General features: G+C 43.5%; 1 protein-coding gene across 2 annotated transcripts in view; it reads left to right on the forward strand.

Annotated features, from left to right (window-relative positions):
* man1a2 (mannosidase, alpha, class 1A, member 2) overlaps positions 1–27401 on the forward strand; it is a 97524-nt gene that overhangs the window by 42218 nt on the left and 27905 nt on the right. For both annotated transcript variants that reach the window (XM_076030873.1, XM_076030875.1), the window contains exons 5-6: positions 5843–5961; positions 16639–16719. In XM_076030873.1, the coding sequence (XP_075886988.1) occupies positions 5843–5961; positions 16639–16719 (200 nt within the window). The remainder of the gene's footprint in view (positions 1–5842; positions 5962–16638; positions 16720–27401) is intronic.

Genomic DNA, 27401 nt, shown 5'->3' on the forward strand with positions numbered 1-27401 from the left:
CTTAACCGCTCCCTCAGGGGATGGGTCAAATGTCTTAAGTCCAAAGACTTCAAAAATAGTAGCCATTGCCTCCCTCCCTGGCACTCTGTTTTCGTGGTTGGACTTCGGGGGGAAGGATCACCCAGTGATTCCTGAGTGCAGCACCACGGATGCTCACCGCTCCCTTGGGGGATGGGTGAAATGCATCGGACACATTTCACATCTTTCGCGATGTAACAATCAGTGGGATTTCAACTTTAACTTCCAGTGCCGTCTGAAAGCCATCAACGCAGGTGGCCACCAAGCAACCTGGACCGATTACCTCATACTTACCTCATACCTCATCCCCAAAGGGCTACCCAAACGACTTATAGCAACCCCTTTTCAGATCTTCAGTGCACATGTTGACCAAATGGGCAAAGTTCTAGGCTGCCCCATCCGCCAGGAGAGGGGTATTGAAAGGTCCTCTGTATTTGTTTCAAACAGAAAATCCACACTCAACAAGTTTTGTCTATTTTATACTGGATACCCTCCACTATACATAATGTTAGAGTTCAAGTCAACTCAAGGATTCCATCCGTGAAGAAAAAAAGTATTTGGCACGCGGCCTAGATCCAGACATCCGGCCTGGGGTTTAGACACAGAGCTGATGTGAGTGGAAGGCCTGGTCTGACCACTTACCCTCCGAGGCAGAAAACAGCACAGCAGATGTTTCACTCCGCTGCCAAATAAGTTGGTAACAAGTCGTTCACTGCCAGCCAGACTGGTCCGAGCTGGCCGGCAGTTGGCTTTGTTTTCCTTCCGTTGTGATGATTGCAAAACAGGCGGAAAAAAATGCCACAGTCTAATCCGGAAGGGTTACAGAGGTTTCTAATGAGTTGCATAGCACGCTGTTAAATGCTGCCACGGCACTTGTGTAACATTGACTTGGACTCAGAGTGGTTGCCATTTTACAAAGGTTTTTTCGCCATCAAAACGTCATCTGCAGGAATGACAAAAAAATGAAAGGATTAGTGTAGAACAAAGATGCACTAGGGCAGTGCCTGTAGTAAGCACGTATTTTGTTGGGTAGGTGTCATTTGAGAGATGATACGTGACTGATTGATATTGGATACAGATAGAGTATATGAGTATATAAGCATTGAGAACGGATAGGCTGTAGATGGATGCATTTACAGCAGAAAATATGGTTTCAAATAAGGTGAACACAGTGTTGAACTTTGTGATCATCGTGGTCGGTCACCTCTGGCCAGCAATTAAAACTATAACGACTCTAAAAGTCTCTGGCTACTTGCCAACTTTTATTCCTGACACTGTTTTCTCACCCGATTGTGGCGGGGTTAATGGAATGCAATGAGAAAAAGACAGTGGAAGAAAACACAGCTGTATAGTAACGCTGTATGCTCATGCCGATTCTGCTCTACAATGGGTAAAATGAAACTAAACTTGTCAATAACAACAGAAATGACAAAGCCATTGCACAAAGTTATGTTAAAAACTGCAAAGTGATGTTTTGGCTACGTGGTATTCCAGCCTTACTACATAAACGGCATAGAGCAGTGAGCTTTAAGTTCATGTTTCGGCCCACATGCTACAGACATAGAAAGGCACCTTCTATGAAGAGATGAGACTTGGATATACAACAGGTCCATTGCGACGTCCATTATTCTGTACCGGGAAAACAGTCATGTCCAACCTGGCTTCTGAATACGATGCCAGAGAAACACACTGATGCTTTGGCTTTCCATCACTTCCCCCTCTCCCACAGCTGAGAGTGCACAATAAAGGGTGAATAATACCATCACATTCCACTGATTTGTGTCACTTGAGGAACCTATGGACTAATGAACCTGGCACTGAGAAAGAGAAACCCAATAGAGATTTGAAAAAGCTGGCAAAGAGTGAGCCGTTTTAGTTGAGGAAGAAATGCGGCTTTGCGCAGGGTTGAATTTAAACAAGGGAGAAAAAGGCTGTTGTTTTCATGTCACAGAAAAAAAAAAAACCCAATGATTTCTGGGCCTTTTGTTTTGAACCTGTCTGTCTGTGCGAGGCTGTAGCGGTTAGTTTGGCACGGCAAATAAAACCCATCCTGGCCAATTTGTATCAGATAAACACCGCACAGCCGCCACAAAATCCACCTTGCTGGAAGTGCCAAATTCAGCTTCATTTGACGCAGCTGGCATCAAATGAAAGGCTGGACAGCAGACAAGCGAGCGGGGGATGGCGGAGAGCCGCAGCAACAGGAGGCGGGGAGTCGGCAGCGATGACGGAGACGCGGTTCGGGCAGAAAAGATGCGGGAGAGCCGACGGCACAGCGGAAGTGATTTAGGGACCCAGAGGAAGGGAAACGAAAGGGCAAATTAAACCGGCCATTGATAGAAATGTATGAGAGCGGAGGAAGAATGTTAAGTATTGATTGTGGATGGAAGGACAAATAAACCCCAGACAATATGGGGAGGCTCGGAAGAGGGCAATTTGTAATATTATATAAGACACTTCACATTTGGGAGACGGTCTGCACGGCACGCAACGGTGACACGTCAGAATTATTCAGCTGCTCTCAATTGTCAAATGAGTTGCGCCCATCTATCTGCTGAAAATTCAGCTCGGTCATAACTGAACAATTCTGTCATTTTATTTTAAAAAGCGCCATTGGTTTGATTTTAACCCCCCCCCTGCAAGAAGACTAAAACGCCGCAAAACTCTGACAATTCACGCACTTGGGTGGTTGACTTCTCATTTGGCTCTAATTCGTTGAGTAAATAAGCGCAACATAAGGAATTCAGGCCTCAGCAACGTTAGATTTCATGTCTGTGCTGCAGCGACGTGGTATGTCAGTGTTCATGGCTGATGCACAGACTTTTTTTTTTTTAATGATTAAATTCGACAAATATATAGTTCTTAGGTTTGATTGCTTTTTTTAAAGTGTTGCCTCTGTCTTTTTTTCCCCCCAAATATGTATTTCCGTACGTTCACTGACATTGCAGATTGTGCCAAAGAGGAAGGAAGTCTGCAGATGTTTTGCAGAACTTATACACATATGTATATATGTATATATATATATATATATATATATATATATATATATATATATATATATATATATATATATATATATATATATATATATATATTTATATATATATTCCAGCTTTGATGCCTTATCGTTGCACGATTGTGTCGGAGGCCGACTGACTACAGTTCAGACAGCTAAAAAAAAAAAAGAAGAAAAAAGCAGCGTTTTGGTTTACGACTCTCAAAATTTACATTATAACATTGTATGCGTGCAAGTGGCTTAGCTTCCACTTAAAACTAAAAAAAGAGGCTAATCTTTTTTTAAGACGGCTATAAAATATTTACCCCCTGCATTGGAGAAACTTACTAACTAACATCTTCTCTTGCGCAGGTTTCTGGGTGGATGTTTACTTTGGAGTTGAGGGAAAAAAATGTGGTTGTCGATGGGAATTGCCAGTGCAGTAAGGAGAAGGCAAAATTGTGCTAAGCACTGTCTGGTGTCTGAAGCAGTTCTGGCTGTGCATGCGAATAGAGCCAGTAGTTGTTGTTTCTTCAAGGAGCTTTTTTCTTTTTTCTTTTTTTTTTTTAATCTCCTATTTTTTGCCTTTATTGCCAAAACACTTCACCTTTGGGGGTAATAAAGACATTGCCAGTGAAGGCGGCCGTTAAGGGATTAACAGCAGCTGATTTTTTGGGGACACTCACTGCCCATGGCGCTGTTTTGATGGTTCAGCCAGTTCAGCCTGAAATGCACTTTTTTTAGGCCGCACCTCGCCAGCGCTCAGTCACGGGTAAATGGAATGCATCAAACGGGACTCATTCTGCACAGGCAAGGGGGAAATAAAAAGAACTAGCCTTTTTCTTCATCATGATGAATAAATATTCCACGATAACCTGCTCCGCTCAATAAAACCACGTGTCCAAAATGACAGGGGTCTTATATAACTGTTGCTCAAACACACTGAAAAGGGACTGACGGTGTTTCGCAGAGGCTAAATTCCCAATTGTGACTGTCAGTACCTGACCTTTTTTTTTAATTTGAAGTCAAACACAAACCTAATTCCCTCCACATTTGCACAGTGGCAGTGACTCCAGTCATCTGCTAAATGTCAGAAAGAGACACACCAGAATTGAAAAAAAAAAAAAAAATAGTAATTAGCAATTTTTCCAAATTGACTTTTAGTTGAGTTTTTATTTAAATAATTGGTTTTACATGATCTCATTCTTAACAGGAGAACTTTATTTCCCTAATTATATCTGCACATTGCACAAGATTACACAAATTCGACAAGTCATTTAAAAAAATAATGAAAAAGGGGCTAATTGTGGCGACCCTCTGCATGCGGAGGCTGCCCCGTTTTACCTTGACATCAAAACGGCATTCTTCGAGTCAAGAACGCCGCTTCTCCCCCCCCTCTCGTCGTGTCCCTTCATCTTTGCCACAGCGGCGTCACATTGCCCCGACCGCCTGAAGCGTACCTGTGGGTGATGAGGGCGACAGAAGGGAGGAGGGGTTGGGGGAGGGCTGTGGGGGTGGGGCATGTTGTTGGTGCAGCACATGGGGGCTGTGCTACTCCGCCAAACAGTCGGGGCCAATCTGTCAAGATCAGGCAGGCGTCCAGGACACAGCGCTATCGGGTCCCTGCCTGCCCGCCTGCCCGCCTGCCCGACTGTAGTGTATTTTTAGAGTGATTTAGAGGTTCCTGTCTGTAGCGATAATAACGCCGCGGCTCCCGCACGAAGCCAAACGCTCTCCTTTTGAATGAAGTCGCAGATAAGAAGGGACGGGCGGCGGCGGCGGCGGCAGGGGGGAGCTCAAGAATTCCGGCGGCACCCACCGTGGCTGATATGAAATGGGGAAGGATTGAAAGGGCAGCGCCGCCTGACTCTTGCCGCTAAAGGTGCACACATTAGGCTGAACCAAAGAAGTTGCAGGCTTAAAAAGAGGTGGAGGGGGAAGGCAAATATTCTGCGGGAACAGCTAGAAGCGCTGACTCTGATAGCTGTGATTTTCTTGAATGTGAGTGTCGGTTTTTGACATGCGTTACCACTCAGTACCAAACTGCAAATAGCAGAAATTAGGGGCGTAGATTCTTGCCAGCTCAACGGTTAGCCGCTCGTTGGTAAAATCGGCGATTCATTGGTGTCCCATCTGTTGCACGGGTCGTTTCAGTTCATTTATGATTTGAACAAGTGATGTAGACCAAGACCGCCTCAACTGAGACCAAAGGGTAGCAGGAACCAATACAAGTCGAAATACCACTCGACTCGTCACTCGGGTTTCCCTTCTGTTCAAGCACACATTGAAGACTTTCTGAAGGCGGTTTTAAAAAAAAAAAAAGTAAGTTGTTGCTCTCACTTGTCAATTATTGAACAAAGTCCAACACCCTGCTGAGTCGTCGTAGCTGTGTCAGTATGTCAGAGTGTTTTCCTGAGCATTATGTCTATTGTTAGTTACTTCCCGCCAGTGTAAGCCACTCAGTCAGGGCTCACTAAGTGCACTTGCCTTTGACAGGTTGACGCGATTTCCTCCGCGCCTCTTTATTCATTCTACACCTTGCGTGGCCGGCCCTGGTCCCTGTGGTCACGAACGGCAATTAAAATGTCTCTCACATTATTCCTCGCGAAAATCTCCACGTTCTTTCACTTGTTTTTCATGGCGACGGCCGCCTTTAGTTTGTCCTTCACGCGGGCAGGCTCATTGTGCTTTTTGATTGGTTCCCCTCCACTCATAATGCCTGGAGGGGTGCAGGACTTTGTTTTTTTTTATCAGGTAAATTGGCAAGCGCGTGACCCGGGCCAACGAATCTTATCGTCTCATTTGCTCCCCGCACGTGTCCCCTTCCAGGAAATTCCCAGCTTGGGGCCACCATAGTGGATGCCTTAGACACCCTCTACATCATGGGCCTGCACGAAGAGTTCAAGGACGCGCAGGAGTGGATTGAACAGAACCTGGACTTCGGCGTGGTGAGTACCCTCCTTTGAAGTTTCGAATTGTTTGATGTGTTGATTTTTTTCATTTTTTGTATTTGATCAAAATATAACAATTCTGGTATTTATGACAAATGAGACCAACATAGACCAGCTCAGTGGTCTAGTGGTAGAGTGTCCGCCAAGAGACTGCTAGGTTGTGGCTTCAATCCCGGCGGGCTCATACCAAAGACTGTAAAAATGGTACCCATTGCCTCCCTGCTTGGCACTCGGTATTCAGGGTTGGAATTGAGGGGTTAGATCACTCAATGTTGCCTCAACTTCACTGGACATTGGGCCTCATTTCCAAGTTAGCCAGTTTGCTATTGGTTGGTGGAGATGCCTCTCAACATGTCTCATCCAGCTCTTCTGCTTTAGCAGGCCAGTGCAAGTCAATGGTTTCTGCTAGCCTGCATACACGAGCAATCTTCCCCACTCCACAGTTACACCTGAGGCTGAGACTGTCTGCCAGTGGTCTGGTGGTAGAGTGTCCACCCTGAGACTGCTAGGTTGTGGGTTCAATCCCCGGCCAGGTCCTACCGAAGACTGTAAAAATAGTGCCCATTGCCTCCCTGCTTGGCACTCGGTATTCAGGGTTGGAATTGAGGGGTTAGATCACCCAATGTTGCCTAAACTTCACTGGACATTGGGCCTCATTTCCAAGTTAGCCAGTTTGCTATTGGTCGGTGGAGATGTGTTTCAACAAGTCTAATCCGGTTCTTCTGGTTTAGCAGGCTAGCACAAGTCAATATATATACAAATCTTACCCACTCTAGAGTTAAACCTGAGGCTGAGACTGTCTCTGTAAATGTTTTTTTTTTTATATATATATATATAGTAGAAGAGTTTTGATAGAATGATGTTATAATATAATGTTGTTGTTAAATAAAACACCCTTGCATGCCAAGAATTAGTCACGATTCACCGACTGATTACTCCATCTACTGCTAGTTATTAAATCTTGTTGGCAGTGTGCCAATAGCTTCAACGAACTAGACCTTATTGTTAGCAAAGCCTCAAAACATGGTTGATTTAAACGTAATTGGGCAATTTGGAACGCAGGCCAGTCACAAAATGCTAGCTTTTTTTTTTCGTTTTCGTGCGCTTTTCTCACTCTTCCTTGAAGGGACTTTCCAGTCCAGTGCGGGTACAAAATAAACCTGCGTAGCCGCAATGTTAGAGGAACACCAAATTGCCATCATTGAAGTGATCTGGACCAATTTGAAATCCAACCGCCGCCCCTCGTCTTCATCACCCCACCATTTTGCTCCCTTCTTCCGCTTATGCTTCCACCCTGCTGTTTCCCACCTCCTGATGTCCGTCACAACCGCAGCTCTCACCTTTTATTCCGTTGCTTCGCCGCCTCTCGCTCATTACCAGGACCTCTCTCGCTCTCTTTCTTGCTCTCTCACTCACCTGCCAGTCTCCTCTCTCCCTCCGCCCAACCCCTCTGTGCCCTCTCTTCTGTTTCCGTAATACTCCCCCGTCCCCTGTCTTCGCTCTACCTTATTTTTTCATTATCAAATTTTCTCCTTCCGCATTTCACCACTTATTGTCACTTTCTCTCCGTGTTGTCTTTCATAACCCTGTTTGGAGCCGCTGGTTCTTCCTGTTTTATTTACTTTACTTTCTCCTCCTTCATGATATTTGACAATGAGGTGAGAATTTCGTCATCTGTTATTCTGTGGCTTCTTTAAATTCTGTTACTTTCCGGCCCATTTCCTGTTACATTCAGTTTCCTCTATTTTTTTTTTTTACCCATTAGACTTCCCCTCCATCACTCTGTAACCTGCTTTTGCAGGTTATAGAGTGATTTGTTTCTTCTTCAATTTTTTTTTCTTCTGATGCCCTGTCTTATTTCTGGCCACTAAGTGTTTTAGTCTTTCTTTTTCATGTTATTGTATTCATTTTCACTTTCGGTTATTTTCATCCTCTATCTTTAGTTTTCATTTATGTTGCCATATCTCCTGCTCCGAGCTATTTCTTTGCTCATGTTATTGCCAATTATGCCAAAGCATCCGCCTCCTACTGCTTCTCTAGCATCACGCTGCTATATTTTGTCCCTGGAAATCATTCTTCGCGTTGTGCCTTTGTCTTGCTTTTCCCGCTTTCACCTTCCGCCAGCTCCCAGTGTCTGATGCTGAGGGTCGTTGGTGCCCGTACTGAGGTAACCACAGGACAGCTAGCAGGTAGTCGGATGGAATCTCACCATCTGACACATGGAGGGCTAATTAACCTTAGAGGTACCGTGGTCGAGCTTTGGAAAGAGGACTGTGTAGGGAATAAGTGGGAAGAAACGGAGGGATTTTGATTGATCCAATACTGGGTGGGGATTGTTAAAATGAAGAGAATGGCAGCAAACACACGGTGCGTGATTAAAAAAAGAAAGAAAATAAATAACTTCAAACCAATACTTTATAACATTATAACAGTATGTGATTTTAAAAAATTCACCTTTATATACATATATATATATATATATACACACATATATATATATATATATATATATATATATATATATATATATATATACACACATATATATATGTGTATATATATATTTTTATATATATAAAAATGGAAGTGCTGTAGGAAGTGCTCGTAGTCCTGCAGCGAGACGTTCTCCACCAGCAGAGGCTCAAGCTCCTCCTTGGTCAGCCACCTGCTGCTGCTCAGGGACATGTTCTTCACCTCGTTGCTGAACAGACCCTTAGACCTCATACGGTCCTGGTGCTTCATTTTTTTTTTTTACCAGGGAATCTGGTAAAATCTAATTCAAAAAGACATATTCAGGTTCTCCTGTGTTTGTGGAGGAATGTAGTGTTCAGATAAAATTCTTACATTTCATTTGAAAAAAAAAAAAAAAAAAAAATAGCATAGATTTAAGAAACCTCCATCGGCTTCATTCAGCACAAACTTACAAAAATGATGACACACTTTGCAAAAACTCATTTTTCTGGCGCAACCCAATACACCAGCCTTTCCATGGTTGTTCAACTGTCAGCATGAAATTTCCATTCCAAAAATCCAGTCCAGGTACAAAACAGAGTTGTTTAATTTTTCTTCAGTGGAGCATCAATATCTTGCGTGATTTGCACTCACCCGCTGGTTTTCAAACTCCCCGCTTTATGGATCTTTTTGTAGTATTGCCGTGGAAAGCAGTGAGGGCAAATGCCAAAATTCCAAGAAGAAAAACATGATCTAGCTTGCTAAAAGAAAAGATAAGGTTTTAGATGTGTTGTGAGGTGGTTCTGAATTATGCAACAAAGAGCAAACGCACAAGTTGGGAGATGGAAATACATTTGTCAAAAAAAAGTTGTGATGTAGCAAAAACGCTGAACTTATTCGATGGCTGTTTATGCGCAGGCAGCCCTATCTGTTCATTGCAGCGTAGCTGCTAGCGACTCTAACAGATATGTGTTGACTAATCAGGAGAGCGAAATATTCTGTGGTCTCCAACTCAAACTAAGGCCACTGCATTTTCAATGGTATTAGAATATTTTTAAACCGTATTGAGATACATTACATATATATTGACACTTTTAAATCTCATCTATATTGCTAACTACCAAATTTACCATTTTTTTGTAAAATGACATCTGTAATGTTAGAGAGAGTTTTTTGGTATCAAAATTATTTTTTAAAAAAGGTTTTGTGAGAACTGCTTTGAATTTCTGAACTCATATATACGCATTTAAAAGTAACTTCCAATTCCAACAGAAACGACAAAATGAGCCGCCTGCTTCAAGATGACATTTATAGAAATGTAAATGTTGAAGGGTAGTTGCTTTGGACATGACGTTGGATTCTGCAGTCGCTCTTCTCACATCTTGGCAAAAAAAAAATACACTACTCTCAAAAAATTCAGGATGTCCATTTTTCAGATAAAGACAATGCACCTTAATTGCATAAAACTAAGACAATGCATAACCACAATAACCACAATTTATAACCCCACAGTTTTCCCTCTAATATGCAGTCAAATTGAAACAAAGCGTGTCCTTGTCTCACTTTTGTAAAAGTCCCCCAAAAATATTAATAATGCATTGATGCAGGTAGGATGAGCGGGGAAATGCGGACGTGTTTGAGTCGAGTGAGACGTGGAGGCAGCAAGAAGGAGTCCTCTGGTTCCACGGGAGGTGAATGGAGATGGGAGATTAGAGGGAGGAGAAAGGAGGAGAGGATGAGGCTCGAGCTTGAAGCTCCCGTTAATGAGCCGGCCGAGAGCGGCTTGTTGCCATGTTTTCATTAACGACTTGGTTTGATGCTCTCGTACCTGCATCCATTAGGCAAATGAGTCGGTCCGAGAGCTGCCAGCTCCTGTGGCATTCGGCGAAAGGTTCAGCCATTTTGCGCGGTCTTTGTCGAATCCAAGCGGCACGGCTCGCGCCGTTACTCGGGCTTTAGCTCTGGCCTTTTCCCACAGAAAAGGCATATCCTCAGAGGAGTTCTACTCTTTAAGGCAGGAAAAGAAAAAGTTATTAAACTCGGCCATTTGGGGAGTTTTAAGCGGCTACAGATTGAGGAGCCTCCCCTGGCTTAGTTCTGAGGCAGGCAATTTAGATGTTGTTTTTCTTTTTCGTATCATGATTGAGGTTTAATCTCTGTTTTTGCACAGCGTGGATAGACCTTGTGTTTTTGCCCTTTTTTTTTTTTTTTTTTCCCTGTTGCGATGGTAACCTGCCGTTCCTTTTTTTTTTTGTCAGCTCCCTTCATTAGCCGCTGGCCAAAGCTCGTCTCGTCCTCCCGTTCGGGGTCGACTTTTAGACTGACGTTCTTCTCCGCAGTGTGTTAATGATCCGGCTTTCACTCTCCAGAATCTTTGAATCCCATCATTCCCTTCGGTATATCCCTTTGGGGTCTCAGTAGTGTGGCACATAGACAGATGGCAGCCTCAGATTGACGAAACAGAAGCTTCTTTAAGAACTACGTAAACGCGCAAAAGTGCCTCTGTGATTAAATGTCGACGTTCCAAACGCAGCGTCTGTTTCAACCCTTTAATCGCCAGAATGTTTTTCAAGGAATTATTCAATTTTGATATCAAGATTTCAAATGGCTGTGACTTGAAATTGGTTAGAGATAAAGCCAAACTTTGTGAAAGGAGTAAATCTTTGGGTTTTTTTTGTTTGTTTTTGTATAATGTCAGATGTCAGGGGTCTGTATGTCAGATCCCTGTCTCCACAATACCCCACAGGCTCATCAAAATGTTTGATCCACTTTTGATAATTTTCCAGATATCTCAAACAGACCCAGCCATCATCACTGTAATTCACAGGGTGACCGCGGACATCCCTGCTGCCTCCACCGGCACTGGCTGGGCGTTTCCTCCCACAGCTTCTACCACTAATTCCCCGCGCCCTCCGTCACCATTAGCGGTGTTTTGTGCACTCCTGCTTCCCCCCCACCGCGTCCCCTCATCCTCATTCGCCGATTACTCCCACTACACCCCGGCCACGCTGAGGCGAAGCATGTGCTGCTTGGTGACTGTCGTGGCGCATGGACTCGCTGCCGCTGCGTAAAGACGCACCGGCAGACTTCGCTCTCACCGGACGACTGAACATCATCGTCAGAGTGCGAATATTCCTCTTCGTTATCTGAGCCAGACATTACTTGACGAAGTACTTCGTCAGCGAACAAACCTCTCGGCAATGTATTCTCGGTAAAATTCGCTGTCTTTCTCTCTCTCTCAACTCCCACTACAACCACTTCCTCGTCTCCTTGACTGAGGCTTTCTCTCTATTTATACTCCGAAATCTGAATATAAACACCCCTACAAATGCTGCTCAGATTGAAGCCACAGGTGTCTGCCATCTCCTGGTGTAAAGTAGTAACTACTTTCTGCACCATATTTGCCGCTATGGCCTGTTTAACTCAGCAATGACGCTTGTCGCAGTTTTGCGACCTTGGCGCCTGAAGGGTTAACGGTTAATCGCGAGGTTGAAACCTGTCGCAGCGACAAGAGCGGCTCTCCGCCGATACGCTAAAGCGTCTCCAATCCAAATCAAACGTCTTAATGTATGCACGCCCTCCCCTCACCAGCTTCCTATTCAGCCACCCACCTGCCGGCGCCAACTCCTCCACTAATGAATGATTAAATAGGTGCCATGTTAGGTTGAGCCAAGCAGTGAGTCATTGCTGGACTCGCCGCTAACCTGGTTGGGCGCCCCCCCGCACGGTAGCCTGCCCTCACGTCGTGATGGATGTGCCGGCGTGAGGTCCGCATCCCCTGCCAGCCGCAGAATTAATGGACTCGGCTGACGCCTTAATAAACCCTTGTTAAATCGACAATTTGATCAGCGAGACGAAAGGACGATTTAATTGTAGCTGAAAGCTAGTATGTTTCATCTCGGCCTTCATTTCATTAAAACAAGGAGGGAAAATGTGGCCGCCTTACATCAACACGCGAGTTGGTACTGTCACCAACTCGCGTGTTGAACCCTGAACAACTTGAATCTGTGGTTCACCCAAATCTGACCTCATCACTGTCACTTAAAATGAAATTTCCTAATTAAGCTAACTAATAGCAAGGGAAAGGAGGGAAATAATCCCATCAACCACAAACTGTGCACTCAAACCTCAAAAAACATCAGTCATCCAGTAGCATTCAGGCGTGTACCAAGTTAGTTTACGTGGAACTTGAATGCAGCTCCTTGAGAGAGACTGCGGTGGATATTACAGCCACAAATGTGACGCTTATGTCGCCTTTTGCGCTCATCCATTAACACTTGACGGCACCACAGGAGCAATATGGAGCCACCTTATGAGAAGAGAATGGGTGGGTGAACTACCTGTTCGAAATGCTTGATGTTTTGTTTCTGCCCTGAAGCATCATGCAGTTTTCTGACATATTTGGGTTATTTAAACACTATCCTTTGAATTTTCACATTGGTTGAAACAGACTTCCTTAGCTTTTTTACCATCCTTACCCTCCTTTTCTACTCAAATGATAAGCCATTGAAATTTTTTCCCAAAAGGCATCAGTTTCACCCAGCCAAACAAGCGGATTAGTCGTCTGTTTGTTTTACTCGGCCAAGTCACTCAACTTACCTGCCTACTTTCTCGACGGGAGACACGATGATAATCACAACCCAGCAAAGACTCATCTTCCCCCACCCCCACCACCATCTGATGAGCTTGAACTGGTCACCAAATGACTAATTGGGAGGCTGGGAGCTGGTATTAAATTCTGAATCGACTGATATATTCCAGTCATCTCAGAATGTGATTTCTCACCATCAAAAGCAACAGGATCTGACTAGATGACAGTAACTGTCAGTGACAGACTTTTGAGAGTGATGAAGGTTATGACAGGGGAGAGCAAGTAGATGTCACCCATCTCGATGTAGATTTACCTCGATCAAAACAATGCCTTTAATCCAAATCCAATCCCCTCCTGCTTCACGGGTCATTCCACACGCTGCGTGATTTCTTGTTGCGTCATCTTTGTTTTGTTGTTTTGAATCAGATCTGTTTTATAGCCCCGCTGGTTATTGGAGGCCAAGGGCTCCCGAACCGCAGCTGTAAACGGCCGACAAGTACGGCTGACTGACTGCGGCGAGTCAAAGAGATGGATGCCGCCGAGCAGAGTCGGCCCCTCGGCTTTATGAAGGCTTTCAATCCCGTCGTGATTCAGACGTTCCCGACATCAAGCACTCAGTGCCGCGCAGCGCGTGGACCTGCCGTTGTTTTTACTGCATGCAAGAAATCAACATCGACTTTAATAGGATGTTTAGAAGTGCAGTTGCCTTCACCCTCAGTGGTCTTAGTTTCCTGATTTTTGGTTCGCCCGGTTTTCTTATAATGAAAATGCTTCCCAACCGTGTGAGGTGCAGTCATTTGACCATAAACTATTTTTTTTCCCAGGACAACCTGGGCTGTCGGACTATATATGTCGCAGTTATGGCAGATGAATTTATCACATAGGGTTATCACAACAGAATCAAATATTTCATCACACAGAACTATTGAAACACAAGCAGAACATGTTTGAAATATGCGTCGACTTCGTAAATGTCTACTTTATGAAGGGGTAACAAATAAATTCTTTAAAAAATACAATTCACAATTATTTACATGTTGTATACATACTGTAAAATGCCATTTCCATCTTCGCTTTGAAGAAGGTTAGTAATCTGAAGAGATTTTTTCACTAAAAATAATACAAAAGAAATAATCATACAATACATCAGCTACCTTTCCAGTTATATTGTTATCAACATCCCCGAAAATCACTACTTTTTGTGTTATAACATTCGTGAAAGGGCTAATGAAGCTTGGGAGACTTTGGAAGGTCCCCATCGTCCGGATTCAGCAGCTTCTTGAAGAAAGTCTTGATAACTCTACGAACCAAATATATAAATCTGTGTGAATTGAGTGAAAAATGTTGTGCTGTGCAATACATTCGCAATTCATCATCATCATCATGATGTCATCCGCATACACTGTAAATATCTCACCGGACTGCAAAAGGCTTTGTTCAATTCAGCTCTCATTTATGCTTTGTGTGGCGTTTGAGGGCTAGATTATGATGGTATGCATGAATGATATACATAGTGAAAAGGGTTAAGGTTTGTCTGTTTAAGTGTCTGGGAAATTGTATTGTAATGCAACTTTGTACATTGTACAATAGCTTTTCACTTGCGTCCACATTAGCACATTACTTTTTTTTTTTATTTTTTTTTTTAGTCATGTTGCTATGGCAACATACAACGTTATTATTGCATATCGCCCATTTTCCTTATATAGTGCAGTCATGGCCCGAAGGTAATTTCACTTTAATTTGGCACTGCTCGTTAACTGAAATGTGCTAGAGTTTATCATGGTTTCACAAGTCAAAGTATTGATTGCTTGCAAATGCCCATGAGACTAAAACCACCAAACCTCATGACTGAGGAGCGCGTAATTTAATGTCTGTTTCTCAGCTCTTCAGACCATTCACGACGTGAGAGCCCAATTTTCGTCTTTCTCGCACCTCCGCTGGAATTCTCGCTCCTTTTTTTTTTTTTCCCCCCTGCCATATTGGGTTTATTGTGAATCGAGGTCACCCGCCTTTCGCTCTCGGGGAGGTGTGCGACTAAAGTCTTGAGATTTTGTATTCATTTTCATTTCTCCAGCTCAGGTACCCAAGCAAGGTCACATTGTTATTTGCATGTGGCTCTCAGCGTTTGAGTGGTTTAGACTGGCAAGGTTGTCCATGTGAGTGGCCTCCCTCCTACAGCGTTTCCATGGCATCGCGGGCAGCGTGACAGAAATGCACACAAAAAACAAATCTTGGTGTCTTTGCTGTCTCCATTAAGTATAAATAACTTGTAATTAGCTCAAGTCTTCACTGCGGTTTCCTGAGGCTTACATCACACGCATTTGCTGAATGCTAAGAACATTGCGGTGCTAGCAGGAGGGTTCGCCGTCCTCTGGGGGACATTAGACTAAAAGTAAATCACAAACTTAATCGAAATGTAATCGCAATCAGGCTTTGGTAGCAAGCAAATTACGGATGAGCGCGAAGAGCAATCTCCCATTTCGCCTTTGGCGCTCTGTTAAAAAAATAGACATGGATCCTGTGAGCGGTGTTAATCCACACATAATTGAAATGTACAGGATGTGTGTTTCTTTTGCGTAAATGTTTCTAATTCTGTTAAGGAGCGCTAAAACCTCTTTAAAGGTCTCGGAACGGCTTCTGTGCTGACATCTGCAGGCGGGTTGCAGAATAGCTGACCGGCAGGAGTGGCGGTTAATCTCTGATCCGGGATCAGGAAGGGAATACAAATCACCCTGCACCCTTGGAATTCAGAGCATTCCCCCGTCACCCAACTACTTGACATTTGCAGATGCGCCGCGTTGAATACTTGACTACACGCGTGTGACCAGCATAGTAGTGCGCATCGCCCTGTCTTGGAATGTATCACATTGGTACTGTTACCGGAAGCACTTTTTTCATTGTAATTACGATGTGATATGATTCTCGTGCAGCGTTTTGACTCAGGCCTTGCTAAGATATAGCTCAACAGGCGTTCCTCTGTGGCATCTGCGTGCATATCCTCATTTGAAAGGGATGCACTGCATGAAAAGCCGTGGCGGCGCAAAACAACAAACACCGCATTTGTCGGGTTACCTGCTACTAAACTATTTGTTGGCATTGACTTGTTTTTATAGCAGGGGCTGTGAATCCCCCAAGTAGCTACTGTAAAAAAAAAAAAATTCAGTCAGAGCTGGCTCAACTCTCTGACAAACAAAGCAACGAGGGAATGCAGCTGCAAAAGAATATTTATTTAACAGAATAAAACGAAAGCTAAATATAACAGAACACAACAGCTTATGCCTGTAATATTGGGTATCAGTAGTGTGTGCGAGTGCATGACTGTATGTGTGAGTGTTGTAAGCAAACTAATCAAACTAACCAAACTAATAGCAGGTGAGGTGAGCTGGAGGATCCAGCCGGTGCATGACGAGCAGTTGACAGCAGCGTAGCAGCAGGCTAGCAGAGCAGCAGAGAGAGAACAAGTGAGCTCTGCAGGTGTTTTATCCACATGGCCCCGCGCTCTCGGAAGTACGCACACCAGAAGCCAATGAGCGATCAGCCTGTGGAAGAGAGAGGGAGAGAGAGCAACAACAACCCCACCCATTTGAAAACATGCAACTGAACTGAATATAATGTGTTTCTCCCCCCCGCAGAATGCTGAAGTGTCTGTATTCGAGGTCAACATCCGTTTCATTGGAGGACTGCTGGCTGCCTACTACCTCTCTGGACAGGAAGTAAGTGTTCCAAACATTTGTGTGATGCCTTTTTAGCTGCGTTTCCATTACAGTTTTTCGCAAAATAAAAGTGATATTTCAAAAACTTCGACGAAGTACAGTAATTCTCACAAAATCTAGATTTTACGGCTTTTGCGCTTCGTAAAAAAACGCTGGAATTCTAGCTAGAAATCTAGCTCGTAAATTTCTAGCTAGATTTACGAGAACTCTCGCGGGACGAGATTTTACGAGAATTGCGTTTACTATTGTTTGTTTACGTTTGTTTGCTGTCAAGAATGGTTGTTATACTTTTCTCTTTGATTACTTGAAGTGAACAGGTCTCATGACTCCGTACATCACATCCAGTGATGTGTAAATGCGAAAAAAGTGTTTCCATGCCACTTTTGCTATATACCCCTATATCGATATGTCTGAAAATCCACCTCACAAGAGCGTAAAAACCTTTTAGCAATATTTGAAAGGGTTTTTTGGCCTTTTGGTGTTTCCATTACCAGTTTTTTATTGCGATATTTAGGTTTTGCGCAATTCTAGGGGTCATGGCAACGCAGCTGTTGTCATTTTCGTAGCAACTGCCAACAATACCCACTGATTGGCTGGTCGCCGCACCTCTGCGAATGTATGGCGACTCAGGTAGAGGGCGCGTGAAGGTGACGTTTCCCAGATAAAGAGATGGTTTGCGTAGGGTCAGGATGATAAATGGCTGAGGGGTGTATAGGAGTAGGAGAGTGAAGGCGCTTAACCCCTCGTTTGCCTCCGTCAAGCACCTGCCGGTAAGTTGCTGTTACTAGGCAGCTTCCGTGCGAAGCAGTGAGATGGTGGTCAGCGTGGACGGGCTGTTAGCGTCGTTTTGTGAGAGACGGTAGCTTGGGTTCAACTGATGGCTTGTTTATAGGTCCAGTGTGTACATTTTTTAAAGTAAGACCAGTATTTAAGAAAGCCTGACAGTGCGTTTCAAATTTCGGGCTTCCTTAAAAAATGCCATAGCAAGATGGCAGCTAACTATTGTAGTTAGAGACTATTGCAGCTTTATATAGCAGCTATCTATCTATCTATCTATCTATCTATCTATATAACTACAATAGTTAGTAGTTATATAGCTAACTATATAACTATAGTTAGCTATATACGTACATACATATATATGTATATATACATATATATATATATATATATATATATATATATATATGTATATATATATATACATATATGTATGTATATGTATATACATATATGTATGTATATGTATATATATATGTACATATGTATGTGTATATATATATATATATATATATATATGTATATATATATATATGTATGTGTATATATATATGTATATATATATATGTATATGTATATATATATATATATATATATATATATATGTATATATGTATATATATATATATATATATATATATATATATATACATATATATGACTGAGTTGAGCTGGGTGCGCACTGCGCCTCACGGTAAGGAAGCAGGGTGTTCGATTCCTGTGGTCGGCTGTACGTGTCAGACTGAGCGTCGCCACCTCGTCAGCTTAACTGTGACAAATGAGATTCCGTCCTACGGCCAGATGTGACCAGGCTACTAGTGACCTGCAGGAGGGGGAGGAGGAAGGTTGTTGAGGCTGCATATTGATTCAGTTTCTAGTTTATCAGGAGTTTATGTGGGGAGATCTTCATTTGTGGCGCCACGTTTCACGGCAGTGAAATGCTGGTGTGGCAGAAGTCAACTTGCACTGAGGTATAAAGAAAGTGTAAAAACTTATAATATAAGTTCTAAAAAAGCAAAGAAGTGATAAAAAATGATTAAAAACGTGGCCAGTACAGATAAGAACGTATACTATAATTAGTTACATGATTTATGAAATATAATATAATAAACTATAGTGTATTGCCTGATTGCTATTTCTTTTTCTTTTTTATGGTTGGTTGGTTTATGGTTGTTCCAACCTTTATTGCATTCAAGAGGGTCAGAATTTTGAATTGGTTTACACATGCAAAAACTGTTTGGCTGTACCAGAGGCACACAAATGCATAGAAATTATTTTGTTGTTTATTGTTAATAAGACAAAATAGGATTAATAAGAAAACTTGTAGTTCTTGTAGTACTCTTCTACGATGTACAAGAGTACTTGATGTGTCATTTCGCTGAAACATCCAGTTCTGAGGTGGACGCGACAGTGCACGTGCAGCATTGTGGGTAAACGTTGGTGACTGCACCAAAGGAAACTGCACTTGGAGGCTCAATACTGATTCTCAGCGCAGTACATGTATCCTTGTCCCATTTTTCCTCCTCCTTAATTAGGAGTTTAAATCCCTCACGCCATAGATATCAATCGTCGGTCCAGATGCAGCGCCGGCCAGCTGGCAGCGGCGAGCATCCTCAGCCAACGCGCGCATCAAAGGCGACGGCTCTCCCCTCCTGTGAGACTGGACACTTCTTGGGTCGTAATTGCGCGGGCGAAGTCGTTTTTCTGTAACCGCAAACTCTCTCCGGCGGAGACTGGCAACCTGCGGCAAGCCGTCGTTTAAAATAGGGTCGGCCTCCGCCGCTTCTGCACCTGTTTTTTTGTTTGCGTGTGCAATCCTAGCAGATCGCTCGCCACACGCACATATCCGTGCATGCAATGTGTTTGGGTGTGCGGTCGATCCCAGTAAATCAGACCCAGAGACTCGGTGAGATCCTAATATCCTTGGTTGTTTGAGTGGGAATCGGTCTGTGCAGCGGTGCTGCTCTATCTAGCAACCAGGTCTATGGAGTAGTTTGGAAAGTGGGTCATGATTGCTGTGGATTTGGATGCTGAAAATGTCTTCTTCTTTTTTTAAGCAGTCAGAACCGATGTGTTTTCATAAGCGGCGATGGAAAGACCCAGTAGTCCCCAAACGTTGATTTTGACAAGTGCTCAAACAAGTGGAAATAACTCGCTTCCTGTTTGTCGAAATTAAAAATTAGAGTTACGTCGGCCGGTGTCGGTTGGGGGCAGTCGCGCGGGCTCAGTCCCTACAACGCTGCTTGCAGCTTTAATATTTTATGTTTTAGGTGAGTATCATGTTTTTGCAGATCGTGAGAATCATAAGTCAAGGGCTGTTTGGTTCTGTTGGATGTGAGAGTGGGCACTCGCTTTATTTCTGTTTACGCATGCACGTGTGTGTGTGTGTGTGTGTGTGTGTGTGTGTGTGTGTGTGTGTGTGTGTGTGTGTGTGTGTGTGTGTGTGTGTGTGTGTGTGTGTGTGTGTACGACAATAGCCCAGATCAAATACGATAAATGACCTGATTTTCTCAGGCGAGACGTGGAGAATCTCGTCCTCGTGCGCCGCTGCACAGCCTTCGGACGTTAACCTAGCTAAAGACTCTGGCGACGAGACAGAGAAGATAAAACATCAGCGAACAGATGAAAAAAAAAAAAATCCTCTAGGAAACGGCACTGCGTCAGAATCGAACGAGCGTGAGATCAGCATCAAGCATCGGCGGACTGGGCTGGAGGGTGTCCTTCCCCAACCTCTCCTCTCTTTTCACACTCTGCCGCCCGCCTTGCTGTCTCGGCCAGGCGTCTACCCCCATCTAATTGGTCGGCGTCCTTCTCACGCTCATCTCCACGGCGCTAATTCTCCCCCCTGCTCCGCCCTGCTCGTCTTCACAGCTCCTCTCCTGCCTGCGCTCGCCCTCCCATATTTGTTTATCTCACCCACTCCTCCTTCTCCTCCTTTCCTCCATCTGCGTTATCAGCTCCCCCCCCCATCCCCGCTCCCTTCTCTCCCCCAAGCTTTTTGTTTTTAATCTCCCTCCTTCCTTCCTTCCTTCCTGTGCTCCTTTGTCGCAGGTTGTTTATTTTGTTGTGCTGTTTGCTCACTCGGCTTTCAAAGTCATTATTTCCGTTGTATGATTTTTCTTCTTCTCCTCTCCTCTCTTTATTTCTTGTATCTCACTGTAGCCCTTTTCTGTTCTCCCTACCCTCTATCTGCTCTGAAACCTTTGAACTCTCGCTCATGACAAGCATCTTTTCTCAAAAACTTGTTTTTCCCTTCCACTTCTTTCCTTAGTGGCTTTGCCTTTGACTTCCGTTTCCCTGCCTTGAATCCCTCTGTCTTTTATTGTTCTTATCTCTAATCTTTCTAGTATGTCCCTTCACGCACCCAAGTAAATCTTTACATTTACCGTGTAATATTCAAACAAGCCCACTCAACTTTTTTCGCTTTAGTGCAACCTTTTGCACCCTTCTGCTCTAATTCACTCGCTTTTGTACCTCATTTGGTGTCTGTGCTTTTAGTAAGCAAGTAAGAGTTTATTTATATATCACCCCTCACAGCACGAATGCACAAAAGGCTTAACAGCAAATAATAATAATAACAATAATAATAACATTCAGTGAAAATATGAAATGCTAAACAATAAAAGTGCAAACATGTCAAGATAGGGGATACAAACAACAATTTAAATCCAGGCTAAAACTAGCTACCAGGGGCCCTAAAATTTCTCAAAAATACTTGAGGGCAAAATAAGAAATAAGAACAGGTGTCCAGAAAGGCAACCTGCCCGGAAAAGATCAAACAAGGGCTAGCCAACCTGAATAAGTGAGTTTTTGTGTCTTCTTTGCATGCATGCAAGTTATCTCTCTATAAAGTGTGAGGCAAGCCAGAGTTTGATAAATGTTTATCTCACCATTTCATATCACTCTGTAATGAAACAAACAGATCATTCAGAAAAGTTGTCATTCAGTGGGTTTCGCGAATTGAGAAATTCCCACATCTCAAATTCACAACCTTTCCTTTTCCTCATTGTAATTATTACATATTCCAAAGGAATGCCCCCCATCAATCCCTTGTTAGCTTGCTTGTGTAGAAGCTGTGCTGATTAAGTCTCACCAGTCACTCCATTACTGCCATTCAGCCCCCTGCTGACTCAAAGTTAGCATAGAGTTGCGAGGAGCCACGTAGCTTTGCTTTGGCTGAAGCAGGTAGAGTAACTTGCAGGGTAACTTTACAGTGGGTGTTTTAGCCTGACGCAAGATTCTGTGTTCAGAGGTGGGCTGGGCAGAACTCTCAATGAACTGAGTGACGGTTGTGTAGTTTAAAATTCTGACTATGTTCACATCACATACCTACAGCACATTTTTTTCCAATTAGATACCAGTGCTTTTTGAAACCAGTAGTTGTTTATATGCCCTGGGATTCCTGCCCCCCTCCTGTCAGAGTGAGCAAAACCAACATAATGAAACAAACCAAGAAAAAAACTAAAACATTTTGAGTCTGCGGTCATACCCAAATAAACAGCCACTCTGCATTGGTAGAAACTCAGGCATGAGGATACCGACATGAAACCATCTAAGTTAAGTTAAAACAAGACAGAGAGGAGGGAGAATAGACCCGCGCTAAGTGAGGTGACGGGCAGAGAGAGGTGAGGAAATGGACCTTGAACCAAATGAAAGCAAAGACAAGAAACTGAGATGAGGAAAATCAAGTTAATGAGGGGAAAAGGAGAATAATGTGAGAAGGAGTTGGCTATGAACAAAGGCTTTTCCGCGTACGATTTCTAATTCAATCAAGCATATCCACAGAGCTGACATGCTCAAGTTCAATTTTTTTTGAGTATCTCAGTTATGTAAGATGTGCTGAAGTGAGGTGAAAAATAATAATCACCGCACTGAAAAAGAAGGTTCTTTAAGTCCTTGTTCTAGTTGTGTGAGAGGTGTTCTCCAGAGTAGAGAAAAACAGCAGTATTTGAGCCTAATCCACATCACATCATTAGCGGTGGCCGTTGTACAGATGCATTCTTCTTGAAAGTTCGTGTCCGTTGTGCTCGAACCAAACAAAGTCCCCTTGTCAGTCAAGTGGAAGAATTGAATTCCTGAAAACAGCGCAGCAACAAGTGCCTCAGGCGGGTTTAAGGGTTAATAATGCGTGAACGCAATACAGCACTTTACACTTCGCCTGCGTCATGTGACCGTCAAGATTTGATCACAAGACTCTTCGCACACTCACTTGATCTCCTTTTACCCATGGAAATGCGGCCTAGGGTTGGATCAGTACAGGCCATGTAGTCTAGCGTGCTGACCTCCGGCTGTCAGCTGACGTGGGGGGGTTGTCAGGCAAGTCGACGATGGCTGGAGAGTTATGATTGGCTAGCTCCATGTCAATGGTCCATATCCCTCCTACACTCTACATTCTGCCACTCTTTTTAAACTTCACCTCCCCTGCTTCCTCTTCCTCTTTTCTGGTGATTTTCTGGACTTTATCGTTTTTTCAAAACAACTCCAAAGACCATAACTGAAAAATCTACCATTTGCTTTGAATGGTGTTTCAGGTCACAGTCGTCCTGTCAGCTGTTTTAAAGGACTTCGTTTTTGGGCCAATGAGATTTCTTTGTTGCAGTACCTCGAGTGGCCACTGGGAAAAAATCCCTCGTCGCCATATTGCCAGTCTGGTACCTATGGCTGCTGCTCATCCTTTCTCCTCTCCAGCCCTTCCTTCCCATTGTAATTAATTGTTTGTCACTGATTGTGTTGACATATGAAACACCCATCACACATCTATATCAGTCCAGGAGAGAAAGATCCCTCTTCTGTGCTTCTTACTGAGGTTACTCCCTTTTCCCTTTATGTTTTTTTGTTTTTTTTTTAGTTTTTTTTAGTTTTTCCCTGCTTGTTCAAGAGTTTAAGGGTAGAAGAGGGAGTTCCATAAAATGTAACAATGTTGAACTCTGTGGATTTATTGTTAATTGGTGCCATCTGTGTTGGGTTTATGCGGCTGTCCCTCAGTGGTCGTGACTGAACTGCCTCAATTCTGCACGGCAGAAATTCAGCAAGGTGCCGGAAACATCCCTCAGAGATTCTGGCCCACTTTAACGTGACAACATCACTCAGTTGGTGAAGATTTGTCAGCCATCGCCAATCTCCCGTTCCACCAAATCTACCAGGGAACTCGTGAATTACGAGAATTTTACTAGAATTACGTTTTATTTTGTTTGTTTACGTTTGTTTGCTGTCAAGAATGATTGTTATATTTTTCTCTTTGATTACTGGTAAAAAAAAAAAAAATATTCAGTTTCCTCCTCCATCCAAACATTACGCGCCATTTTCACTTGAAGTTAACTGGTCACATGATCACGTATGTCACGTCCGGTGACACATAAATGCGGAAAAAAAAAAAAGTGTTTCCATTACACTTTTGCAATATACCTCTATATGATACGTCGTATCATATAAAAACCTTTCAGCAATATTTGAGAGGTCTTTTGAAGTTTAGGTGTTTCCATTACCAGTTTTTTTTTATCGCGATATTTAGGTTTTGTGCAATTCTAGGGGTAATGGAAACACAGCTAATGAAGATATTGATATTGCTCCTTTTATACGTTTTGGTGGATGCCCCACATTTTCTTAATGCTTTTTTTTGCATGTCGGGGAAAAATGATCCAATTTGTTCTATTATTAGCAACTCTCAGTGGAATAAAAATGGTACCATGGAACAAGGAGATTGGGTAGAGGACATGAGAATGTGCGCACGTGAGCCCACAAGGTGGGCTTCGGTAGCGCGACATATGGCCATATTTGTTTGAGATAGTTCATCACTGCTCGTGTCCTTGTTCAGGGTTCCCCTTTGTCACACGGTGCAACAAAGCAGCCAGCAAGGCAAAAGAATCAGGAGAGCGTCTCCTCACGCAGATCTTTGGTACCGTTGGCAGAGCGACTGCCTGCCTGCCTGCTGAAGGATGTGAACAGATGAAGTAGATGATGGTGAGGTGGCATGACAGCGTATGGAAATGACGCGCCGTCACCGTGCACACGCAACCACGCACACACGCAGTCAGGCATACGCACACATGGGGTGACTTAATCCACCGTCTCTCTCCCTCCTCCCTCCCTCCCTCTCTCTCTCTCTCTCTCTCTCTCTCTTTTGCCCTCTGGGCCCTTCTTACCAAGCAGGCTCATTCAGCACATTTCACAGTCTGCTTCTTAATCCTGTTAGGAGGCTCCATTACATGTCAACAGTGGCCCATAGTGTACACTAGAGATCGTGTGTGTGTGTGTGTGTGTGTGTGTGTGTGTGTGTGTGTGTGTGTGTGTGTGTGTGTGTGTGTGTGTGTGTGTGTGTGTGTGTGTGTGTGTGTGTGCGCACATGCAGCAGATTTTGCAGCAGAACAGTGCAAATTAGAGCAGTCATTTTGTCAAGTCTTTGGATGACTCCCACTTCTTTTTGTACAGTGTGAACATGTTTACAGACTTTTTTTTGTTGGAGAGGGACTATGGTCATTTTACACACCTGATATTACAGCAGGCCGAATACGGCTGAGGTTCCACCATTCAGCTGGTCCCATTTTGCCTTCACATTGCACTTTGTCAAACAAACAGAACCTTTTTGCCCTAAGGTGTTCCCCTCCTCGCCTATAGGGGCGCTGCGTCAAGAGTTCTACCGAAGGAGGAGACAAGAGAGCCGACAAGAGAACACATGGCAACTTGCCACACAAACGCTGGTCTGGGTTGTGTTTACCCACCATGCCCTGCTTTGCTTTGTTGTTGGCTTCTGTTCGTATTTGAAGGAGACCAGGAGCTAAGTTGTTTATGTTATTCACAGGGGTTCATTCATGCGACCATTCTTTACGTAAGTTCACATGGGCGTGTTTACCCCAAAGCGTAGGTTCAACAAAGACCGCCACCTGTTTATTTACCTGAATGAATTGGAGCTGGATTTGTCTCAGTGCAGCCTTGAGCTGCGATGAAGATGTAATGAGGTTTTTAAACGCAAACTGAACTCCAGGTGTTATGTGTGACCTTTATGTATATAACGTTTGGTAAAATACTTGTTTTTTTTTTTTTTTATTTAGACTGAAAATATATCACATACAAATATTTTCATGCCATGTTTATTTGCATTTCACACACATTTTATATACAGATGCGTCATTTGCACAGCTGAGTGCTTTCATGAGGTGGTTTTTCAGACGTATCGATGTGTAGGTGTATCGCAAAAGTGTCATAGAAACACTTTTTCACATTTACGCGTTATCGGACCTGACGTACGTGGTCATGTGACCTGTTCACTTCAAGTGAAAATGGCGCATTCTGTTTCGTAAACAGAATATTTTTTTTTACAAGTAATGAAAGACAAAAAATATAACAAGCGTTCTTGATAGCAAACAAACGTAAACAAACACAAGCAAACGTAATTATCGTAAATGTAGCGGGACGAGATTTTTACGAGAATTACGTCCCGCGAGAATTGTGAGAATTTACGAGAATTACGGCTCATACGCTTCACACCATGGAAACACCTGCAAATCGCAATTGTACTTTGCCGAAATTTTTTTAAATATCGCTTTTATTTTGCGAAAAACTGTAACAGAAACGCAACTAATGGCGACCGGTACGTGTGGGACACCTGTTGCTGACTTGATTCTATTTACTGATGGGAATGTCTCTGATTACGCAGGCTTTAAGCGCACGTGATAGAATTTAAACTTCACACTCCATTTGACTGACTTTAATCTGTTTTGCTGCGCCACAGGACACTTTGTAAGTTTGTTGTTTTGGTTTAGACTGTCGTATCAGTTCGAGGCCGCTGAGCTTCACAGCTCGCAGCTTACGGATGATATCCTCATGTGTAATAACTGGATCATTGGCTGAGTTTAGGACGTGTTTGAGGGTCGGATTACAGCGCTCTCCGTCCCCGGCATGTAACATTGGTGTACCATTTGGCAGGCGATTTCATCCAAAGCTCCTTACAAGGGGACCCCTGCAACACATTTTTCAGCACAGCCGCTCCCAGCTGGAGCGAAACCTCCTCGCGCAGGCGGCGTTAGCGTCGATCCCCGCCGCCACGAGGGACACAAAAAAACCAGGCTGTGTCCCACTCTCACCTCCTCTGTCCTCTTGCCATCCCCCTAAATCTGCTGTCTGGGAATGTGGCCCATCAAAACACAACACAGCCCAGCTGTCTCGGGCCACAGCTAATCCCGGAAAAGCGAATGAGGCAGAGAAGTTTGAAAGGAAGAGAGAGGGGGGTGGTGAGTGGGGAGGAGGAATGGCCACGGCTGATAAAAAAAAATTAACGGAAAGAAAAGAAGACGGTAAAAAAATAAATAGTTTATTCACAAAGTAAAATGGAGGGGAAAATAATTGTGTTTCAGTTGTGCCTGGCGCCTCAGCTAGTCTTACCTTGGGTTTCAGAATGGAAGTCTTGCACATGGCAGAAAATAGATTGATAGATGGATGGATGGATAGATGGATAGATAGATGAATGGCTGTAATTTATTGATCCCAAAATTGGGAAAGTACACTGTTAGAGCACTGAAAACGATACAAAAAATAAAGTATACAGTAATTACAAAAAAGAATCAAGTGACTACGAGAGTCAAGCGAATACCAAATAGCAAAAACGTGAATAACAAAATGAGGTCCTTGCTTCAAAAGCAGGATGCAACAGCTACGAGCTGCCCTTAGAAGCTCCAGAGAATGACGTTTGAATTGGAGCAGGGAAGAACAAAGGAGATTGAAGGCTTTTCTCGAGATTGGCTTCAGCTAGAACTCATCGTGGCTTGTCATGGGGTCGGCGACTCGAGGCCAGTGACGCACCTTGCAACGATAAGGAAGACTCCTGGTGAAACTTTGCAAGTCGTGTGCCAGACTGAGGATCCGTCCAATCGCTCTCCGAGGCTGCATGTCTGGAAACGATTGTTTTG

Source organism: Nelusetta ayraudi, unplaced genomic scaffold (genome assembly GCF_046127955.1).
Source record: "Nelusetta ayraudi isolate G7.1 ecotype Tasmania unplaced genomic scaffold, CSIRO-AGI_Nayr_v1 ptg000031l, whole genome shotgun sequence".
Taxonomy (NCBI): Eukaryota; Metazoa; Chordata; class Actinopteri; order Tetraodontiformes; family Monacanthidae; genus Nelusetta; species Nelusetta ayraudi.